Source organism: Pristiophorus japonicus, chromosome 30 (genome assembly GCF_044704955.1).
Source record: "Pristiophorus japonicus isolate sPriJap1 chromosome 30, sPriJap1.hap1, whole genome shotgun sequence".
NCBI lineage: Eukaryota > Metazoa > Chordata > Chondrichthyes > Pristiophoridae > Pristiophorus > Pristiophorus japonicus.
Window position 1 is genome coordinate 746,859 of NC_092006.1, and position 18,111 is coordinate 764,969.

At 45.6% G+C, this 18,111-nt stretch overlaps 1 protein-coding gene across 2 annotated transcripts in view; it reads right to left on the reverse strand.

Moving 5' to 3' along the window:
- Positions 1–884: 884 nt before the first annotated feature.
- Positions 885–18,111, reverse strand: part of smad10a (SMAD family member 10a) — an 83,683-nt gene continuing 66,456 nt past the window's right edge. For both annotated transcript variants that reach the window (XM_070868510.1, XM_070868511.1), the window contains 6 exons: positions 16,111–16,191; positions 14,414–14,467; positions 13,522–13,705; positions 12,202–12,370; positions 6,892–7,030; positions 885–5,425 (listed from right to left, as the gene is read on the reverse strand). In XM_070868510.1, coding sequence (XP_070724611.1) covers positions 5,214–5,425; positions 6,892–7,030; positions 12,202–12,370; positions 13,522–13,705; positions 14,414–14,467; positions 16,111–16,191 — 839 coding nt within the window. In that variant the 3' untranslated portion in view covers positions 885–5,213. The remainder of the gene's footprint in view (positions 5,426–6,891; positions 7,031–12,201; positions 12,371–13,521; positions 13,706–14,413; positions 14,468–16,110; positions 16,192–18,111) is intronic.

The window sequence follows — 18,111 nt, forward strand, 5'->3', positions numbered from 1 at the left end:
GACGGGACTGGACAGGTTAGACGCGGGAAGAATGTTCCCGATGTTGGGGGTGTTCAGAACCAGAGGTCACAGTCTAAGGATAAGCCATTTGGGACTGAGATGAGGAGAAACAGGTTGTTAACCTGTGGAATTCCCTACCACAGAGAGTTGATGATGCCAGTTCATTGGATATATTCAAGAGGGAGTTAGATATGGCCCTTACAGCTAAAGAGATCAAGGGGTATGGAGAGAAAGCAGTAAAGGCGTACTGAGGGAATGATCAGCCATGATCTTATTGAATGGTGGTGCAGGCTCGAAGGGCCGAATGGCCTACTCCTGCACCTATTTTCTATGCAACACCAGTATGGTATTTATGCAACTCCACACACTGCCCACTCGCCAAAGATTAATTTCTTCAATCAGTTCTCTTCCTGCAGCTGAAAGTGGTGACTCTGGGTTGTAGTCGGCTTCTATGGGGGCGAGAGCCCTCAAAGCTCATCCACCTGTTTTTCAGGTGTAAGGCAGCCAGCTTTCAAATAACTAATTGGAAAATCCAGGCTTGAATAGCTGCAGGCTTTGCACGATGGAGAGTATCCCAATGGGGTCCATACCTCACGCCCACTTTCCAGCTGGACTGACTGAATAGTGATCAGCATCAGCTCGACTCCGCACACTGCTATCCAGCCCAAGATCAACTGTAGCACCACAAGAACTGCCCAGGCAGAGATCAGCGAACACCATGCATTAATCTTGGGGCCTTCCTTTGGTCCATATGGCTCAGAACCACAGCAGGTAGCACACTGAACCCTCGGGCAGAAGAAATAATGAGATGATGGTGGAATAATGAGATAGGGTACAATCGACATTTCTTGTATACACCTCACAAAAGGCAAAAAACCCACAGATGTGTGACAAAAGATTTTATACATGTGATCAGGGCAGTTTAAACCTCTTCTAAACACAGCAAATTCTGACAATCCTACAACTGCTTGCCAGGAAATGTTACACATACAACAGGGTCTGGATAAAACAGCATATCAGAAACATCCCAGCTGCACTCATTTGTACCACAGCCTGTCATTTTAATTGTTTACTCAGTAACTGTATAAATAGAAACACAACAGAAAAATCTTAAACCTAAAATGTAATTAGAAATACACGTGCTACTGTATCTGATTACAGTGGTACTGGGTACAGTTTATATCTGCATCTAGGACTCTACATTAATATGGAATGTTTCAGTACCAGGGAATTTTCTGTGTGCAATTTCTCAGTGAAATCTAAGGACTAACTCTCAGGCCAGGATTTTTATAACAAAATAATTCCTCTCCAAGCATCTGCTGCTGCAAGAGGAAGGAGGGAATGCAGTGCTAGCAACCTGGGCAAGTGTTTAATTAGGAATATGTGTGTACGCTCACCTTCTCTCAAGGAGTTTTCCTATTTAACACCACATTTGGCCGGGGGGAGGGGGAGGAGAATGATAACCGTAATGAAGCATCAACTAACTTCTGGGTGCTCAATAATGAATCAGACATAATCCACTGGTTTCCACCCTTGCAACACAAGGCTACATATAGAAATGAGGTACAGCTGCACACACACAGTCACAGCTCAGGTACAGCTGCACACACAGTCACAGCTCAGGTACAGCTGCACACACACAGTCACAGCTCAGGTACAACTACACACACAGTCACAGCTCAGGTACAACTACACACAGTCACAGCTCAGGTACAGCTGTGCACACAGTCACAGCTCAGGTACAGGTGCACACACACAGTCACAGCTCAGGTACAACTACACACAGTCACAGCTCAGGTACAGCTGCGCACACACACACAGTCACAGCTCAGGTACAGCTGCACACACAGCTCAGGTACAGCTGCACACAGTCACAGCTCAGGTACAGCTGCACACACACACAGTCACAGCTCAGGTTTAGCTGCACACACACACAGTCACAGCTCAGGTTTATCTGCACACACACACAGTCACAGCTCAGGTACAGCTGCACACACAGTTCAGGTACAGCTGCACACACAGTCACAGCTCAGGTACAGCTGCACACACAGTCACAGCTCAGGTACAGCTGCACACACAGTCACAGCTCAGGTTTAGCTGCACACACACACAGTCACAGCTCAGGTACAGCTGCACACACAGTCACAGCTCAGGTACAGCTGCACACACAGTCACAGCTCAGGTACAGCTGCACACAGTCACAGCTCAGGTACAGCTGCACACACACACAGTCACAGCTCAGGTAAAGCTGCACACACAGTCACAGCTCAGGTACAGCTGCACACACAGTCACAGCTCAGGTACAGCTGCACACACACAGTCACAGCTCAGGTACAACTGCATACACAGTCACAGTTGGCCACCTACAACTGCAGTCACAGCTGGCCAGGTAGAAATGTAGAGTCAGGTATCTGCACAAGTATATGACTCATGCCAAAGCATTTTCCAATAAGCCCTGAAGAACGTCTGTAAATTACTTTTGATCTTTAGCGATGTTCTATTGCTGCCTTGTTTGGCAGTGGAGGACAGAGAGATGATTAACAGTCAACCTCCACCACAGCCTGTGCCTCAGGTCAGACTTTCATTTGCATCTTAAAGGACAGAATAAAAAAATTAAATTGACTTAGAAAATCCACTTGAGTTCATCACCAATGTATGACACGTAACTTAAAATATTCTACTTAGTTACTAATTTGCTTTACATGCTTCCTGCAACATGGGGTTCAGGCCACTGAAGCACGGCTGCACAACTCGCGGAACAGGAGATGTCAGTGGCACGCCTCGGGGGGGGGGGGGGGGGGGTTTCAGGGTTCCTGGTGCCAAACCAGGAACCCTTCACACATCGGTAACTAGCACAAAGTGAAGCTTATAATAAGCGACCCCTTCTCCCTCTCCCTCGATTCAGAGAGCATTGCAAGAGGTTGACAGAAGCAGAGTATGAACAGGCCTGGGAAGAGCAGAGCACGGCAGGTCTGACCAAATCCAGTAAAATGTGAAGAGGTGGGGACAGCTAGGATTTCTTACTGTTTCCATCAGGATGAGATCTATTGCCAGTACACTTTTACACTGCCCCATTAGGCACAGCATAGATAGATTAGATAGAGTAACACTCCTAGCTCAGGTACAGCATGCAGCGTAAAGCTCCCACTACACTGTCCAAACAATAAGAAATCATGGAACTATCACAATTAAAATCCTTCGCCAGCTGTGTAATATAACTTGTATATTTGCTCTGTGGTCCATGAGCAAGGGGAGCTCAGGGTAGATGAGGACTGAGCTGGCTCAATCCTCCAATTCAACGGGTCTGGTGCTTTCCTTTGTAACCAGTCTTTCATGGGTACAAACTGTGTAAAAGGCAGGGCATTTATTAGAAATGAAATGTTTATCGTGACCAAGAGAATCCTCAGCCATTTTTGGCTGAGTTTGCTGCATGCCGTTGCTTGAATTTAGTCTAGTGTTTTTGCTCATCTCCCTCCCCCTTTTCCTGAAGGCTCTTGCTGAAGTCTGGATCTATCAGCCTCTGGTTCTTCTGCCAGGCAACAATCTTCATATATGAACCTAGACAGCAAGTGTCAGCACAATAGCTGACAGGAGAAAGGGTCAGAACTGAACCCAATCCTGCTTTCACCTGATCTGCGGAGAGAATCACTGCACGATGACAAAGATCAGGAAACGCAGCTCTGGGATGAATCTATGTCGTTTGATTTAAACACAGACTCTGGGCTGCATGCAGTGCTGACATGGAATGGTGGATAGTGATGCTATTACAAGGAGGCAGGCAGATGATGAGAAGTCTGTACTGGCCACTCCAGTGCACCTCCTGGTCACATTAGCATGAATACATCACAGAAAGACCACAGCTTAACTATAGGTGCGATTAAGGAACCAAACTTGAACTGAATCCAGACAGATGCAAGACCAGCTTGTCATAACTTTGCGTGGTCAGATACATTTTTGTCACTGCACTAGTTAAGAGATTGGATCTAAATTGTTCTGTGCCACAGTCCTAGAAGTAACAATGTTACACCAACAGCTGGTAACTGGGTGTTCAGTCTGGTGTGAGCACTATTGTTTGGTGAAAGGTGAGGTGAGTTGTAATTAAACCCTCAGATGATGTTATGTATTACAGCCTGTTGAAACCTTTGGCAGGCCCAAGCTACAGAGAGGGGGAAGAGTGAGGTGAAGGAAGACTGCTAGGTCTTATAAAGAATCTGTAAAGCTTCAGCTCACAGTAATGCAATAGAATCTAAATGAAAATCACTGTGGCTGATGGTTAAACATTCCTCTTTTACAAGAAGCTAGACTCCAGAACTGTGCTTGTAGTGAGGCCTTCGTGGTATTTCAGACTTTGGGACTAGAGTGTGCGCTCTCACTTGAGCTCTGCTGCAGAGGGAATGGACACTATCCAGCCACACGGATCTGGAATTCCACGCAAGGAGAACGCACTCGATCCCTCCCGCTGTCGCATCTTGCAGGGGTGGAAGGGACAAGCAGCAGTGAACAATATCAGTGTTAAAAGGTACAAGGCAATGGGCTGCTTTCAAACTATCCATCCTCTGTCTGCTCTGTCAGTTCACTATACTTTGTAACACCTTTACCTGGCCATGGAGAAACTTCAGCGATTAAAGAAGCAGCACAGGACTATATTGTCTGATTGGATAGTTAAGGCAGGTCTCAGTATTTTCACCTCTAGTTTAGGCTAAGTTGTTGCACAATAGAGAGACATCTACCAACAGCAGAATAACAGACCTTAAGTTCCCTTCAACAAAACAAAGAGCAAAATAAAAATCACTCGGGTAGAAATCAACGCTGTTTGAAGATTCTTGTCCTGATAAACCGGTTACACAGAAAATCCAATGTCAGAGCAAGCAAATCCTGATCCGATTCTGCACTGGGAATTGAACTAGACCCACATGATCGGTTTGCTGGCCTACTTGCTGCAAATCCTGATCAGAAGACCAAATAAATACATTGTGCAGAGATAAGGGGAGCAAGTTTCAAAAACATCTCCATCGTGGTTGTAGTGTGAATTTTTCATGACTGTGCTTTTATGCACATTGTAAATAAGCAATAAGATAAAACTTATATAAAAATAAAGTTATGTTGTATCAGTCTGATGTGGCTGCAGAGGTCCCCAGATTCAATTGATCAGTTTACAAGTTCTGACATAACTGGGTGGGAGAAGGGAACAAAGGGAGGAAAGGCAGCCGATGTCAGTTAACGGATCCTGGGTCAGTGATGGGCATGGTGTGCAGAACTTCGTCCAGGAGCTGCAATGCCCGGTGGAGATGGACCTCGATCCAGCAGGGTGTGTGTTTGATGCTCTGCCGCGGGTAGTCTGGTCCCCAGCCCTTTACAAAACTCAGTCGGAGGATGCAAAGACGCCTCAGGTCATCAACTCCAATACCCGCAGCTGCAGAAAGACCTGAAACAATAAAGAGACTTCAGCAGTGCAGGATGCGACAGACTGGTGCTACATGCAGGATGACAAAGCATTGTAAGCCGCGACACAACCATCTGATCTCGTTAAAGTTGCCTGCGAAGGTGCTTCACTTGAGGAAGGATCCAGAGTGATTGATACAGTCAGAGAACTGCTTGTAAATACCAGACAATTTTTTCCCAAATGGAGACAAACAAAATCCTATTAATATTTCATTTTCAGGGTGGGATGGTGGGGTGGGGGGGGGGGGGAGGGAGGAGAAGGTTGAAATGCTGTAGGTTTAGCTGAACCAAGTTATTCATATTGCAATTAGAATAGCCTCGGAGGTTTAAAGATAAAAGTGGCATCTTAATATTAATTCCGTCCTTCACAACACAAGTTCAAATAGTTTACAACTGAGGAATCAAACGGTGTGCTTCCCACTGTGAAAGGCACATTCCTTCACAGCTGTCACTCTTCACATTCAAGCTTTGCAATCATTTGTTTTTCATAACAGCATTAAAGTTTGCTTTTTCCCCATTATTCAGCAGAGAGGACAGGAAGTGGTCGTTCTCAGAGATGCAGCTAATGCGAGATATGCAATGTGGCTATGGGCTACCTCCCTGTCCTTATCTGTGAAATAGCATCTCATTTCAGGACAGAGTTGAAACTGGCAAGATTATGAATCAAAAAAATAGACAGGATGTTGTACCGAACCAAACTGGCACTGACATCACCAATGGAGAATTTTCTGAGTGCACGTGACCACGCACTCCCCACTAAGGTGAGCATTGAAGCAGGGCTTCTCAGCCTTACTTTCACACAAAAAGGCGATTAAAGGATTGGCTGGAATAAGTGGATTGGCGTACCATGGTTGTCCAATCCCCATAACAGTACCAAATGGGCACTGTAAATGCCAATTTATTAGCTGGTCCTTTTAAGGACACCCTGCCACTTTAGAAGCTGTAGAGGGAGATGCCCTGCTATTTAATTGCCCCCCAACCTGCAATTTGCCTTAGGGTGATACAGATGAGCTGGCATCAGTACCTAACTGAATAGAGTATGAGACATTGATGCAAGAACAAACGAACAAACTTGAATTTATACAGAACCTCTCTCAACTTTAGGTCGTCACAAAGCGCTTCATAGTCAATGAAGAACTTTTTTTTTTGAAGTACCTGTAAAGTCACTGTCGGGAATCTTGGCAGCCAAGTTGTGCACAGTAAGCTCCCACAAACAGCAACGAGATAATGATCAGATAATCTGTTTTTTAGTGATGTTGGTTGAGTGGTAAATAATTGGCCAGGACATCAGGAGAACTGCCCTGCTCCTCTTCAAAGACTGCCGAGGGATCTTTTACATCCACCACAGAGGGTTTAAATTCTCAGCCGGAAGATGAGGATTGGGGATTATTGTGTGATTATTCTGCAGAGACAGACAGTAAGCGTGAGGCCCAATGTACTGCTACTTACTAACAGCAGGTGCGATGCCTCCCACAGAGCCAGGGCCCGGAATGTTCCCTGCCACGGCAGCAGCCTGTGCTGCTGCTGCAGCCTGTGCAGTGGCTGCCTGTTGCTGCATCTGACGGTGACACTGACGTAAATCAAATACCTGCGTGGAAAAAAAGGACAGTGAAAAGTAAGAAGGAGAAATAGGAGACGGCCATTCAGACTTTCAAACCGGCTCCGCCATTTAGTAACTTCATGGCTGATCTTTTACCTCAACTCCATCTTCCCACACTATCCCTATATCTCTGGATATCGAAATATCTATCCATTTGTCCTGAATATACTCAACAAACCATTTCAAACAATAAATATAATGCTCTTTACTTGGTGTGGTGGACAGGAGCAGGTGAAAGAGCAGCTCAGGAGAAGATGCTGAAGATAGAGATGAAGGCAAGGAGGGAGGTAGTAAGGTAAAGTGGAGCTGGCAAAGGATTATATGGCAGGGCGGAATGGATCGGATTGGTCTTCCAGACGCAGGAAACAAACTAAGTGTTTGAAGGAGGATGACAGGAGTGTCCGGCCGAAGATCACTCAAATAAGGCACAAAGTCTGTGCAGAGAACCTGGAAACGTTATGCTGCAACTAGGAACGTCGGGAGCCGGGAGCAGGGGGGGGGGGGGAAAGAGAGCGGGAAAGCCGGGAGGGAGGCCGGGGGAAAGCCGGGAGCGGCCAGGAGCAGGGGGAAAGCCGGGAGCAGGGCCGGGAGGCGGAGGAGGGGGGGGGGGGGGGGGGGGGGAAGGAGAGCTCTTTCCATTACATTTTTTTTAAAGTTTTGCATCATTAAGGTGAGGAATGTTGATGCTGGGTGTTGAAATTTTTCACATTTCTGTGTCAGCATCAATCACTCCCAGGTCAGAAAGAGTCCATCCAGATGCAGATTAAAGCTCCTTCTACTCTGCCCTAGCCTTCAGGGAGCAAGCCAAATCCCATCAGTGAAACAATCTTTCCTTTCCTGACACCACTCACCTGTGATGTTGAGTGAGATTGCCAATTCGCTTGTAGTTTGGGACTGGTTTGTGCTGTGGGATCATGCCCAAGTGAAGCTGGATTGAGACTGCCCAAGCTTTCACACAGGAATCTTGCAGCCAGAGAGGAGGACTCATCTCCTGACTGGCCTCACGAGGTGAGAGGTCATTATCTAATCCACTGCACCGTGCAGCTTCCTGTACAACGCTCATTATGTCAGCTCCCACAGGCTGTGAACTAAAGCTAAATAGCTGAGACATTGGCACTGTAACAACGAACCCAATTACTGTCAGCATATGCAAAGAAATACTTTGTACTACAATACCTTCCCGAGCTCTTCAAACTGGTGCACACAAACTGACTGACAATGTAGCTCAGACTAAATTGCTAATCACGACAATAGAGCAGCTAACACAGTTTCAAAAATAGATTGCTTCACTATCCCTGAACATCTCCTCCGTCTCAGCAATTCTCTTCAATAAGTTTCAACTACGAGCTGACAAAAAGTTTCACAGGAGTATTGAACTTATGGAACCTCCCAAACTGTTCAATGAAAGAACAAAAGGGAGGAAAGAAAGGAACATGTTGCACTAGACTGGCTACATACATACCGTTCCTTTCGATGACCAAGCTATACCATAGCAAGATACAAAAAAAATCTTCGTAACTAATCAAAAATACAAGGCATCAATTAAAATAGATCTCAAAAGCCATTGGAGCAGTCCCTCACTGTCAATCAAAACCAGCATCAAAAAGCACTCTGAACTTGCACGAGCTACACGGAATCCAAGCTACACCTTGTTCAGGTCTCTCAGACTCACAAGTAAACAAGATTGGAACCTTGGACACATTAGCGTGTTTTTATCTGACATAAGCTATAACTGGATTCAGTGATTGAACATTTAATATTTAAATCAGCTTTAGTACATTTATTAAAAACAAAAACAAGCAAATTCAGTCTAAGCTTTGTCACAGCTGCTGTATACAACAAGTGATCAGGAAGGCCAATGGAATCTTGGCCTTTATTGCAAAGGGGATGGAGTATAAAAGCAGGGACGTCTTGCTACAGTTATACAGGGTATTGGTGAGGCCACACCTGGAATACTGCATGCAGTTTTGGTTTCCATATTTATGAAAGGATATACTTGCTTTGGAGGCAGTTCAGAGAAGGCTCACTAGGTTGATTCCGGAGATGAGGGGCTTGACTTATGAGGAAAGGTTGAGTAGGTTGGGCCTTTACTCATTGGAATTCAGAAGAATGAGAGGTGATCTTATTGAAATGTATCAAATTATGAGGGGGCTTGACGAGGTGGATACAGAGAGGATGTTTCCATTGATGAGGGAGACTAGAACTAGGGGGTATGATCTTAGAATAAGGGGCCGCCCATTTAAAACTGAGATGAGGAGAAATTTCTTCTCTGAGGGTTGTTAATCTGTGGAATTTGCTGCCTCAGAGAGCTGTGGAAGCTGGGACATTGAATAAATTTAAGACAGAAATAGACAGTTTCTTAAACGATAAGGGGATAAGGGGTTATGGAGAGCGGGTAGGGAAGTGGAGCTGAGTCCATGATCGGATCAGCCATAGAAAATAGGTGCAGGAGTAGGCCATTCGGCCCATCTAGCCTGCACCGCCATTCAATGAGTTCATGGCTGAACATTCAACTTCAGTACCCCATTCCTGCTTTCTCGCCATACCCCTTGATCCCCCTAGCAGTAAGGACCTCATCTAACTCCTTTTTGAATATATTTAGTGAATTGGCCTCAACAACTTTCTGTGGTAGAGAATTCCACAGGTTCATCACTCTCTGGGTGAAGAAGTTCCTCCGCATCTCGGTCCTAAATGGCTTACCCCTTATCCTTAGACTGTGACCTCTGGTTCTGGACTTCCCCAACATTGGGAACATTCTTCCTGCATCTAACCTGTCTAACCCCGTCAGAATTTTAAATGTTTCTATGAGGTCCCCTCTCATTCTTCTGAACTCCAGTGAATACAAGCCCAGTTGATCCAGTCTTTCTTGATAGGTCAGTCCCGCCATCCTGAACCTTCGCTGCACTCCCTCAATAGCAAGAATGTCCTTCCTCAGGTTAGGAGACCAAAACTGTACACAATACTCCAGGTGTGGCCTCACCAATGCCCTGTACAACTGTAGCAACACCTCCCTGCCCCTGTACTCAAATCCCCTTGCTATGAAGGCCAACATGCCATTTGCTTTCTTAACCGCCTGCTGCACCTGCATGCCAACCTTCAATGACTGATGTACCATGACACCCAGGTCCCTTTGCACCTCCCCTTTTCCTAATCTGTCACCATTCAGATAATAGTCTGTCTCTCTGTTTTTACCACCAAAGTGGATAACCTCACATTTATCCACATTATACTTCATCTGCCATGCATTTGCCCACTCACCTAACCTATCCAAGTCGCTCTGCAGCCTCACAGCATCCTCCTCGCAGCTCACACTGCCACCCAACTTAGTGTCATCCGCAAATTTGGAGATACTACATTTAATCCCCTCATCTAAATCATTAATGTACAGTGTAAACAGCTGGGGCCCCAGCACAGAACCTTGCGGTACCCCACTAGTCACTGCCTGCCATTCTGAAAAGTACCCATTTACTCCTACTCTTTGCTTCCTGTCTGACAACCAGTTCTCAATCCATGTCAGTACACTACCCCCAATCCCATGTGCTCTAACTTTGCACATCAATCTCTTGTGTGGGACCTTGTCGAACGCCTTCTGAAAGTCCAAATATACCACATCAACTGGTTCTCCCTTATCCACTCTACTGGAAACATCCTCAAAAAATTCCAGAAGATTTGTCAAGCATGATTTCCCTTTCACAAATCCATGCTGACTTGGACCTATCATGTCACCTCTTTCCAAATGCACTGCTATGACATCCTTAATAATTGATTCCATCATTTTACCCACTACCGATGTCAGGCTGACCGGTCTATAATTCCCTGTTTTCTCTCTCCCTCCTTTTTTAAAAAGTGGGGTTACATTGGCTACCCTCCACTCCATAGGAACTGATCCAGAGTCAATGGAATGTTGGAAAATGACTGTCAACGCATCCACTATTTCCAAGGCCACCTCCTTAAGTACTCTGGGATGCAGTCCATCAGGCCCTGGGGATTTATCGGCCTTCAATCCCATCAATTTCCCCAACACAATTTCCCGGCTAATAAGGATTTCCCTCAGTTCCTCCTCCTTACTAGACCCCCCCAACCCCTTTTATAACCGGAAGGTTGTTCGTGTCCTCCTTCGTGAATACCGAACCAAAGTACTTGTTCAATTGGTCCGCCATTTCTTTGTTCCCCATTATGACTTCCCCTGATTCTGACTGCAGGGGACCTACGTTTGTCTTTACTAACCTTTTTCTCTTTACATATCTATAGAAACTTTTGCAATCCGTCTTAATGTTCCCTGCAAGCTTCTTCTCATACTCCATTTTCCCTGCCATAATCAAACCCTTTGTCCTCCTCTGCTGAGTTCTAAATTTCTCCCAGTCCCCAGGTTCGCTGCTATTTCTGGCCAATTTGTATGTCACTTCCTTGGCTTTAATACTATCCCTGATTTCCCTAGATAGCCACGGTTGAGCCACCTTCCCTTTTTTATTTTTATGCCAGACAGGAATGTACAATTGTTGTAGTTCATCCATGCGGTCTCTAAATGTCTGCCATTGCCCATCCACAGTCAACCCCTTAAGTATCATTCGCCAATCCATCCCAGCCAATTCACGCCTCATACCTTCAAAGTTAGCCTTCTTTAAGTTCTGGACCATGGTCTCTGAATTAACTGTTTCATTCTCCATCCCAATGCAGAATTCCACCATATTATGGTCACTCTTCCCCAAGGGGCCTCGCACAACGAGATTGCTAATTAATCCTCTCTCATTACATAACACCCAGTCTAAGATGGGTTCCTCGACATATTGGTCTAAAAAACCATCCCTTATGCACTCCAGGAAATCCTCCTCCACCGTATTGCTTCCAGTTTGGTTAGCCCAATCTATGTGCATATTAAAGTCACCCATTATAACTGCTGCACCTTTATTGCACGCACCCCTAATTTCATGTTTCTTTATTGCACGCACCCCGAATAAGCCATGATCTTATTAAATGGCTGAGCAGGCTCGAGGCTCGAGGGGCCGTATGGCCTACTCCTGTTCCTATTTCTTATGTTATGTCCCCTGGGGCGACTCACCCTCTCTTCTAGCTCCTTCGGCACCAGTCCTCCTATTCAGCAACATGGCTTACATTGAGAGCGGAGTGATTGCAATAGGAAATGAGAAATTCATCCTTACCTTGATGTATGCACCTGGATAAATTTTATGTACAGCATCTCCAGGTGCTCTGCCTGCTTCTCGGTCTAGATAATAGCTCTGCACAAACACAGCGTGGTCACTGAGGCATCGCATCCAGACATCACCCTCACCCCGACACTCCAGCTGGATGCCCTTACCAATGTGCAACCTGCAACACCACAAACAAGCACAGAAGCTGTTCTTTAATTACCATCTATAGCCTCACTTTTAAACACATTACATACACGAACACTGGTCATAGCCCGACATAATCTGATAAGCGGGGAATGGGATGGCACTGAGGGTAGTACATAGCTCGTTCACTTGAGAACTGTGCTAGAATCCAGGCCAAAAGTGAAGTGATCTCACTGACAACCCCTTCGTCACTCCGACAGTCCAGGGGAGAATTATAAGCAAAATTAATCTTGGCGTTCTCAATCCAGTTCTTAGTATGTACCAGTCCACAGCACAACACTGCAGAAATACAGTATTCAATCGTCAGTCTGATTCAGAGAGGGTTCTGTGAGAAATGGAAGTAGCCGAGAGTCCTCGAAGGGTGTAGTGAGCATTTTCCATGTCCTACAGAACTATGCCGGATTATATAATGCAGTGATTTGGGTAAAGCAGCACAGTGCTAGACTGGCCGTGCTAATTTTTACCCCCTTCTCCCCATTTGCTCCTTTCTAAAAGGTGCTGTAGCTTGGGAAGGTATATTTTCACAGGTGCCAGACGTGTAGCTGTTTTTGATGTGCGAACCTAGACAGTGAACACTGGCAGGCTATGCAACTGTGGGGGGCATCACAGCTGAGCTCCATCCTGTCTTTAGCCGTGTCCACACACATGTACTTTCTAGACAGAGTCCCTGCATAGTGAGCAAGAGCATGAGTCCTAGCCGACCTTTCTCCTCTCCAGTGCAGGCTGTTCTCAGCAAGGAATGGTGATGGAACTTGGGACCTCCTGCTCCTCATGGCTTAGCACCACACTTGGTGGCACAGTGCCCACTGAGGCAAGGGAGGAATCCATGAGTAAAAGTCTCCAATAGTTTCTGATTTAGGAACAGCCACTGTGGCACAGGCTCACAGCTCACACAATGCAAGTCAAACTCCCGGGGGACAAACTTAAAAAAGCTTTGGGCAAAGATCTTGAGACATTGCTTCTGATGTCCAGCCCAAAGAGAGACAGGCAGCAGGCTGGGAACAGATCTTCCATTACCTGAAGGAAACACAATATTTGGGGGCGGAGGAGTGAGAGTATAAATGGCCGTTAGTCAGCCGCACAGTCTCTTACAGCAGGTTTGACAATATCGCCCTTCGCACTAACCTGGCCTTCTCACTGGCATCAGTCCTATGTACATTTGAAAGCTGCCCAAGGCAGAAACGATCTCCTCCGGAGGGATCCACATAGCCGTCGACTGTCACTATTGGGCAGCTAGAGGGAACTTTGAACATCTCCCCCACCTGCACATCCATCTCAAAGTACGTGATCGAACACCAGAACTCTGGTCCTGCACAAGAGGGGACGGAGGTGGGGCAACAGAACAAGGAAGAAGTGAGCAGACTAATCAGGACAGAGCAGACACTTGTACAAACACAAACTACATTTGCTACACACCGCGTACTATGCGCCGTTCTGGTCTCCGTGTTATAAAAAGGATATAGTGACACTGCAGAAGGTGCAGAAAAGATTTACAGGAATGGTACCAGAACTGAGGGTCTACCCATCAGGAAAGGCTCACCACCCTGGGCCCTTCTCTACAAAAGCGAAGGCTCAGCGGGTGACCTGATCAGGGGTAAAAGCGAAGGCTCAGGGGTGACCTGATCAGGGGTGACCTGATAGAGGGCTTTAAGTTAATGAAAAGGTTTGATAAGTTAGATGTAGAGAAGATATTTCTACTTGTGTAGGAGTCCAAAACTAGGGGTCATAAATATAAGAGTGACTAATAAATCCAATAGGGAATTCAGGAGACATGTCTTTACCCAGCGAGTGCTGAGAATATGGAACTCGTTACCACATGTTGAAGCGAATAGTATTGATGCATTTAATGGGAAGCTAGATAAACACGAGGGAGAAAGGAATAGAAAGGTATGCTGATAGGGTTAGATGGAGAGGGGTGGGAGGGGGCTGGTGTGGAGCATAAACCCCGGCACGGATCCGATGGGCCCAATGGCTGTTGACTCGATATAATTCAACATACATTTGGAAAGGTCATTACCTGGATGGTTGGAAATTGGCTGCTGATAGGACGCCCCATTGTGATGCGAAGACCCTAGAGACACAACTGTGTTATGAAGCTCAGCAATATGAACAAAATCAGTAGTAGGTCTCCTCAGCACTTGGTTAAGGTATATCAAAGAGTTCATTCCGAATTTGAGATGCTTTTCAGCATGAAATTCATATAAATGAAAATAATAACCTTTAACAACACAACTGAAAATTGAATGTCACGCAAATGAATTAAAACAAAATAAACAGATGGTGATTATCTGAAGCCCTCGGGTGGGGTTTCAGATCTGGAACCTCCCCTCCACACAGTATGATTGAGGCCATGGTTTCTACCCGACCCTGGCTTCATTCTGTACCTAACCTTGCTCCTTCTCCAGCCCTCACCATTCCAGTGTCACCTGGCCCACCCGAGCTCCTTCCTCACCCCGGCCCCACTTCGCATTTATGGCACCCCTAACTTAAACACTCCCCTAGTTGTATCCCCCACAGCCTCCGCACCCCCTGCTCCTCACAGCCCTCAAGGCGTGCCGCACGGTGCAGGTGTATCGGTTTTGCCATCCGACCAGATCTAGCCGGATCATATCAAACACTCACTTTCCTCTGCCCAAACTCCACATCCAGGAGAGCAAAGATAATCTGCAGCTTTTCTCCATCATCAACAGTCTCCTTAAAACCCCCTGCCCTGCACCAACACTTCCAATAAATGCGAGGAGCTCCTGGACTAAGACGGAGACCATCAGATAGTTGCTTCTGCTGCTTTCGTCCTTTCTCTTCCAGCCCCTCGAGCCTATTGAGCCATTCAATCAGATCATGGCTGATCTGTGACCTAACTCCTTCTCCAGTTTCTCTTCTATCCCCTCTCATGCCTTCTCCGAGCTCATCCTGTCCTGACCACCTCTTAAACTCTCCACCCTGTTCCCACTAAACTGCTGACCACCCAACTTACCGTCTTGGCCCCCACGTTAGCTGATATTCTAAACGGTTCCCCCTCCTCTGTATTGTCCCGTTCCCTTTCAAAATTGCCGTCATCACCCACTCCTCAAAAAACCTACCCTTCCTGTCCTTGCAAACTACCGCCCCATCTCCAACCTTACTTCCCGCTCCAAAGTCCTTGAATGTGGTGTCGCCTCTGAATCAATGCCAATGCTCCATATAAATGCCAGTCTCGTTCCTTCTTTATTGACTTCTGAACCCAAACGCTTCACATTTAAAATTCTCATCCTGGTGTTTAAATCCCTCCATGGCCTTGCCTATCCCCATGTCTAACCTCCTCTAGCACTGCAGCCCCACCCTGAACTCTCTGTTCCTTTCACTCTTCCCCTTTGCACTGCCCTCAGCCTTCGATAACTCATGCTCTGGAATATCCTCCCTAAACCCTCTTCTCCTATAAGACTCTCCTTAAAACCCATTTATTTCCCTCACCTAATATCTCCATAATTTTCCTACGTTAAAGGTGTTCTATAAATGCACGCTATTGTTATCACACACTTGAACATATACAATACATCTTTTCATCAAATCACTTCCTTACGTTAATAAAAAATCTATGAATTTCAGTTCTAAGGTCAACACACCTGTTGTTACAAACCTGACCATTTTGCCCATGCACTTGCAATAAAGATCAACTACAATATTTATGCATATATCCTTTTAATGATTTAAAAAGACAGGATAAAATGTACTCACCATTATGCGTCGTGCGCGGTTGTGAGGTTGAGGCAGTGTGACGCAAGAGAAACGGTATCACAGCAGACTGTGACGCCTGACCTGAAGGAGCACATGATCATGTGACAGTGTGTGTATTTTAAAACAATTCATCAGCGAGTAGTGTACGTAATAGCCAAATAATTCACATGGCAGCAATTAACAGTTACTTTCCCAATATTCCCTTCCTTCCTGCAGGTAAAATGCCCATCTTCAGCATGATCGCCCAGATCTCAGCGTATAAGTGTAAGGAAAGGGTTATCATGCTTCTGATTTCTACATAAGAACATAATAAATAGGAGCAGTAGGAGGCCATTCGGCCCCTCGAGCCTGCTCCGCCATTTAATACAATCATGGCTGATCCGATCATGGACTCAGGTCCACTTCCCCGCCCGCTCCCCGTAACCTCTTATCGGTTAAGAATCTGTCTATTTCTGTCTTAAATTTATTCAATGTCCCAGCCTCCACAGCTCTCAGACAGCGAATTCCACAGATTTACAACCCTCAGAAGAAATTGCTCATCTCAGTTTTAAATAAACGGCCCCTTATTTTAAGATTATGTCCCCTAGTTCAAGTCTCCCCCATCAGTGGAAACATCCTGTCTGCATCCACCTTGTCAAGCCCCCTCATAAACTTATACGTTTCGATAAGATCACCTCTCGTTCTTCTGAATTCCAATGAATACAAGCCCAACCTATTCAACCTTTCTTCATAAGTCAACCCCATCATCTCTGGAATCAACCTAGTGAACTGCCTCCAAAGCAAGTATATCCTTTCTTAAATAAGGAAACCAAAACTGTACTCAGTATTCCAGGTGTGGCCTCACCAATACTCTGTATTAACTGTAGCAAGACTTCCCTGCTTTTATACTCCATCCCTTTGCAATAAAGGCCAAAGTACCATTGGCCTTCCTGATCACTTGCTGTACCTGCATACTATCCTTTTTGTGTTACATGCACCAGGAACCCCAGGTCCCGCTGTACTGCAGCACTTTGCAATTTAAATAACTTGCTCTTTGATTTCTTTTCTGTCAAAGTGCATGACCTCACACTTTCCAACATTATACTCCATCTGCCAAATTTTTCCCCACTCACTTAAGCCTGTCTATGTCCTTTTGCAGATTTTTTGTGTCCTCCTCACACATTGCTTTTCCTCCCATCTTTGTATCGTCAGCAAACTTAGTTACTTTACACTCAGTCCCTTCTTCCAAGTCGTTATAGATTGTAAATAGTTGGGGTCCCAGCACTGATCCCTGCGGCACCCCACTAGTTACTGATTGCCAACCCGAGAATGAACAATTTATTCCGACTCTCTGTTAGTTAGCCAATCCTCTATCCATGCTAATATATTACCCCCAACCCCGTGAACTTTTATCTTGTACAGTAACCTTTTATGTGGCACCTTGTCAAATGCCTTCTGGAAGTCCAAATACACCACATCCACTGGTTCCCCTTTATCCACCCCGTTTGTTACATCCTCAAAGAATTCCAGCAAATTTGTCAAACATGACTTCCCCTTCATAAATCCATGCTGACTCTGCCTGATTGAATTATGCTTTTCCAAATGTCCTGCTATTGCTTCTTTAATAATTTCCCCAACCACAGATGTTAGGCTAACTGGTCTATAGTCTCCTGCTTTTTGTCTGCCTTATTTTTTTTTTTAAATAGGGGTATTACATTTGCAGTTTTCCAATCTGCTGGGACCTCCTCAGAATCCAGGGAATTTTGGTAAATTACAACCAATGCATCCACTATCCCTGCCGCTACTTCTCAAGACCCTAGGATGCAAGCCATCAGGTCCAGGAGATTTATCTGCCTTTAGTCCCATTATCTTACTGAGTACCACCTCCTTAGTGATTGTGATTGTGTTAAGTTCCTCCTCCCCTATAGTCTCTTGACTATCCACTGTTGGAATATTGTTAGTGTCCTCGACCGTAAAGACTGATACAAAATATTTGTTCAGAGTTTCTGCCATCTCCATGTT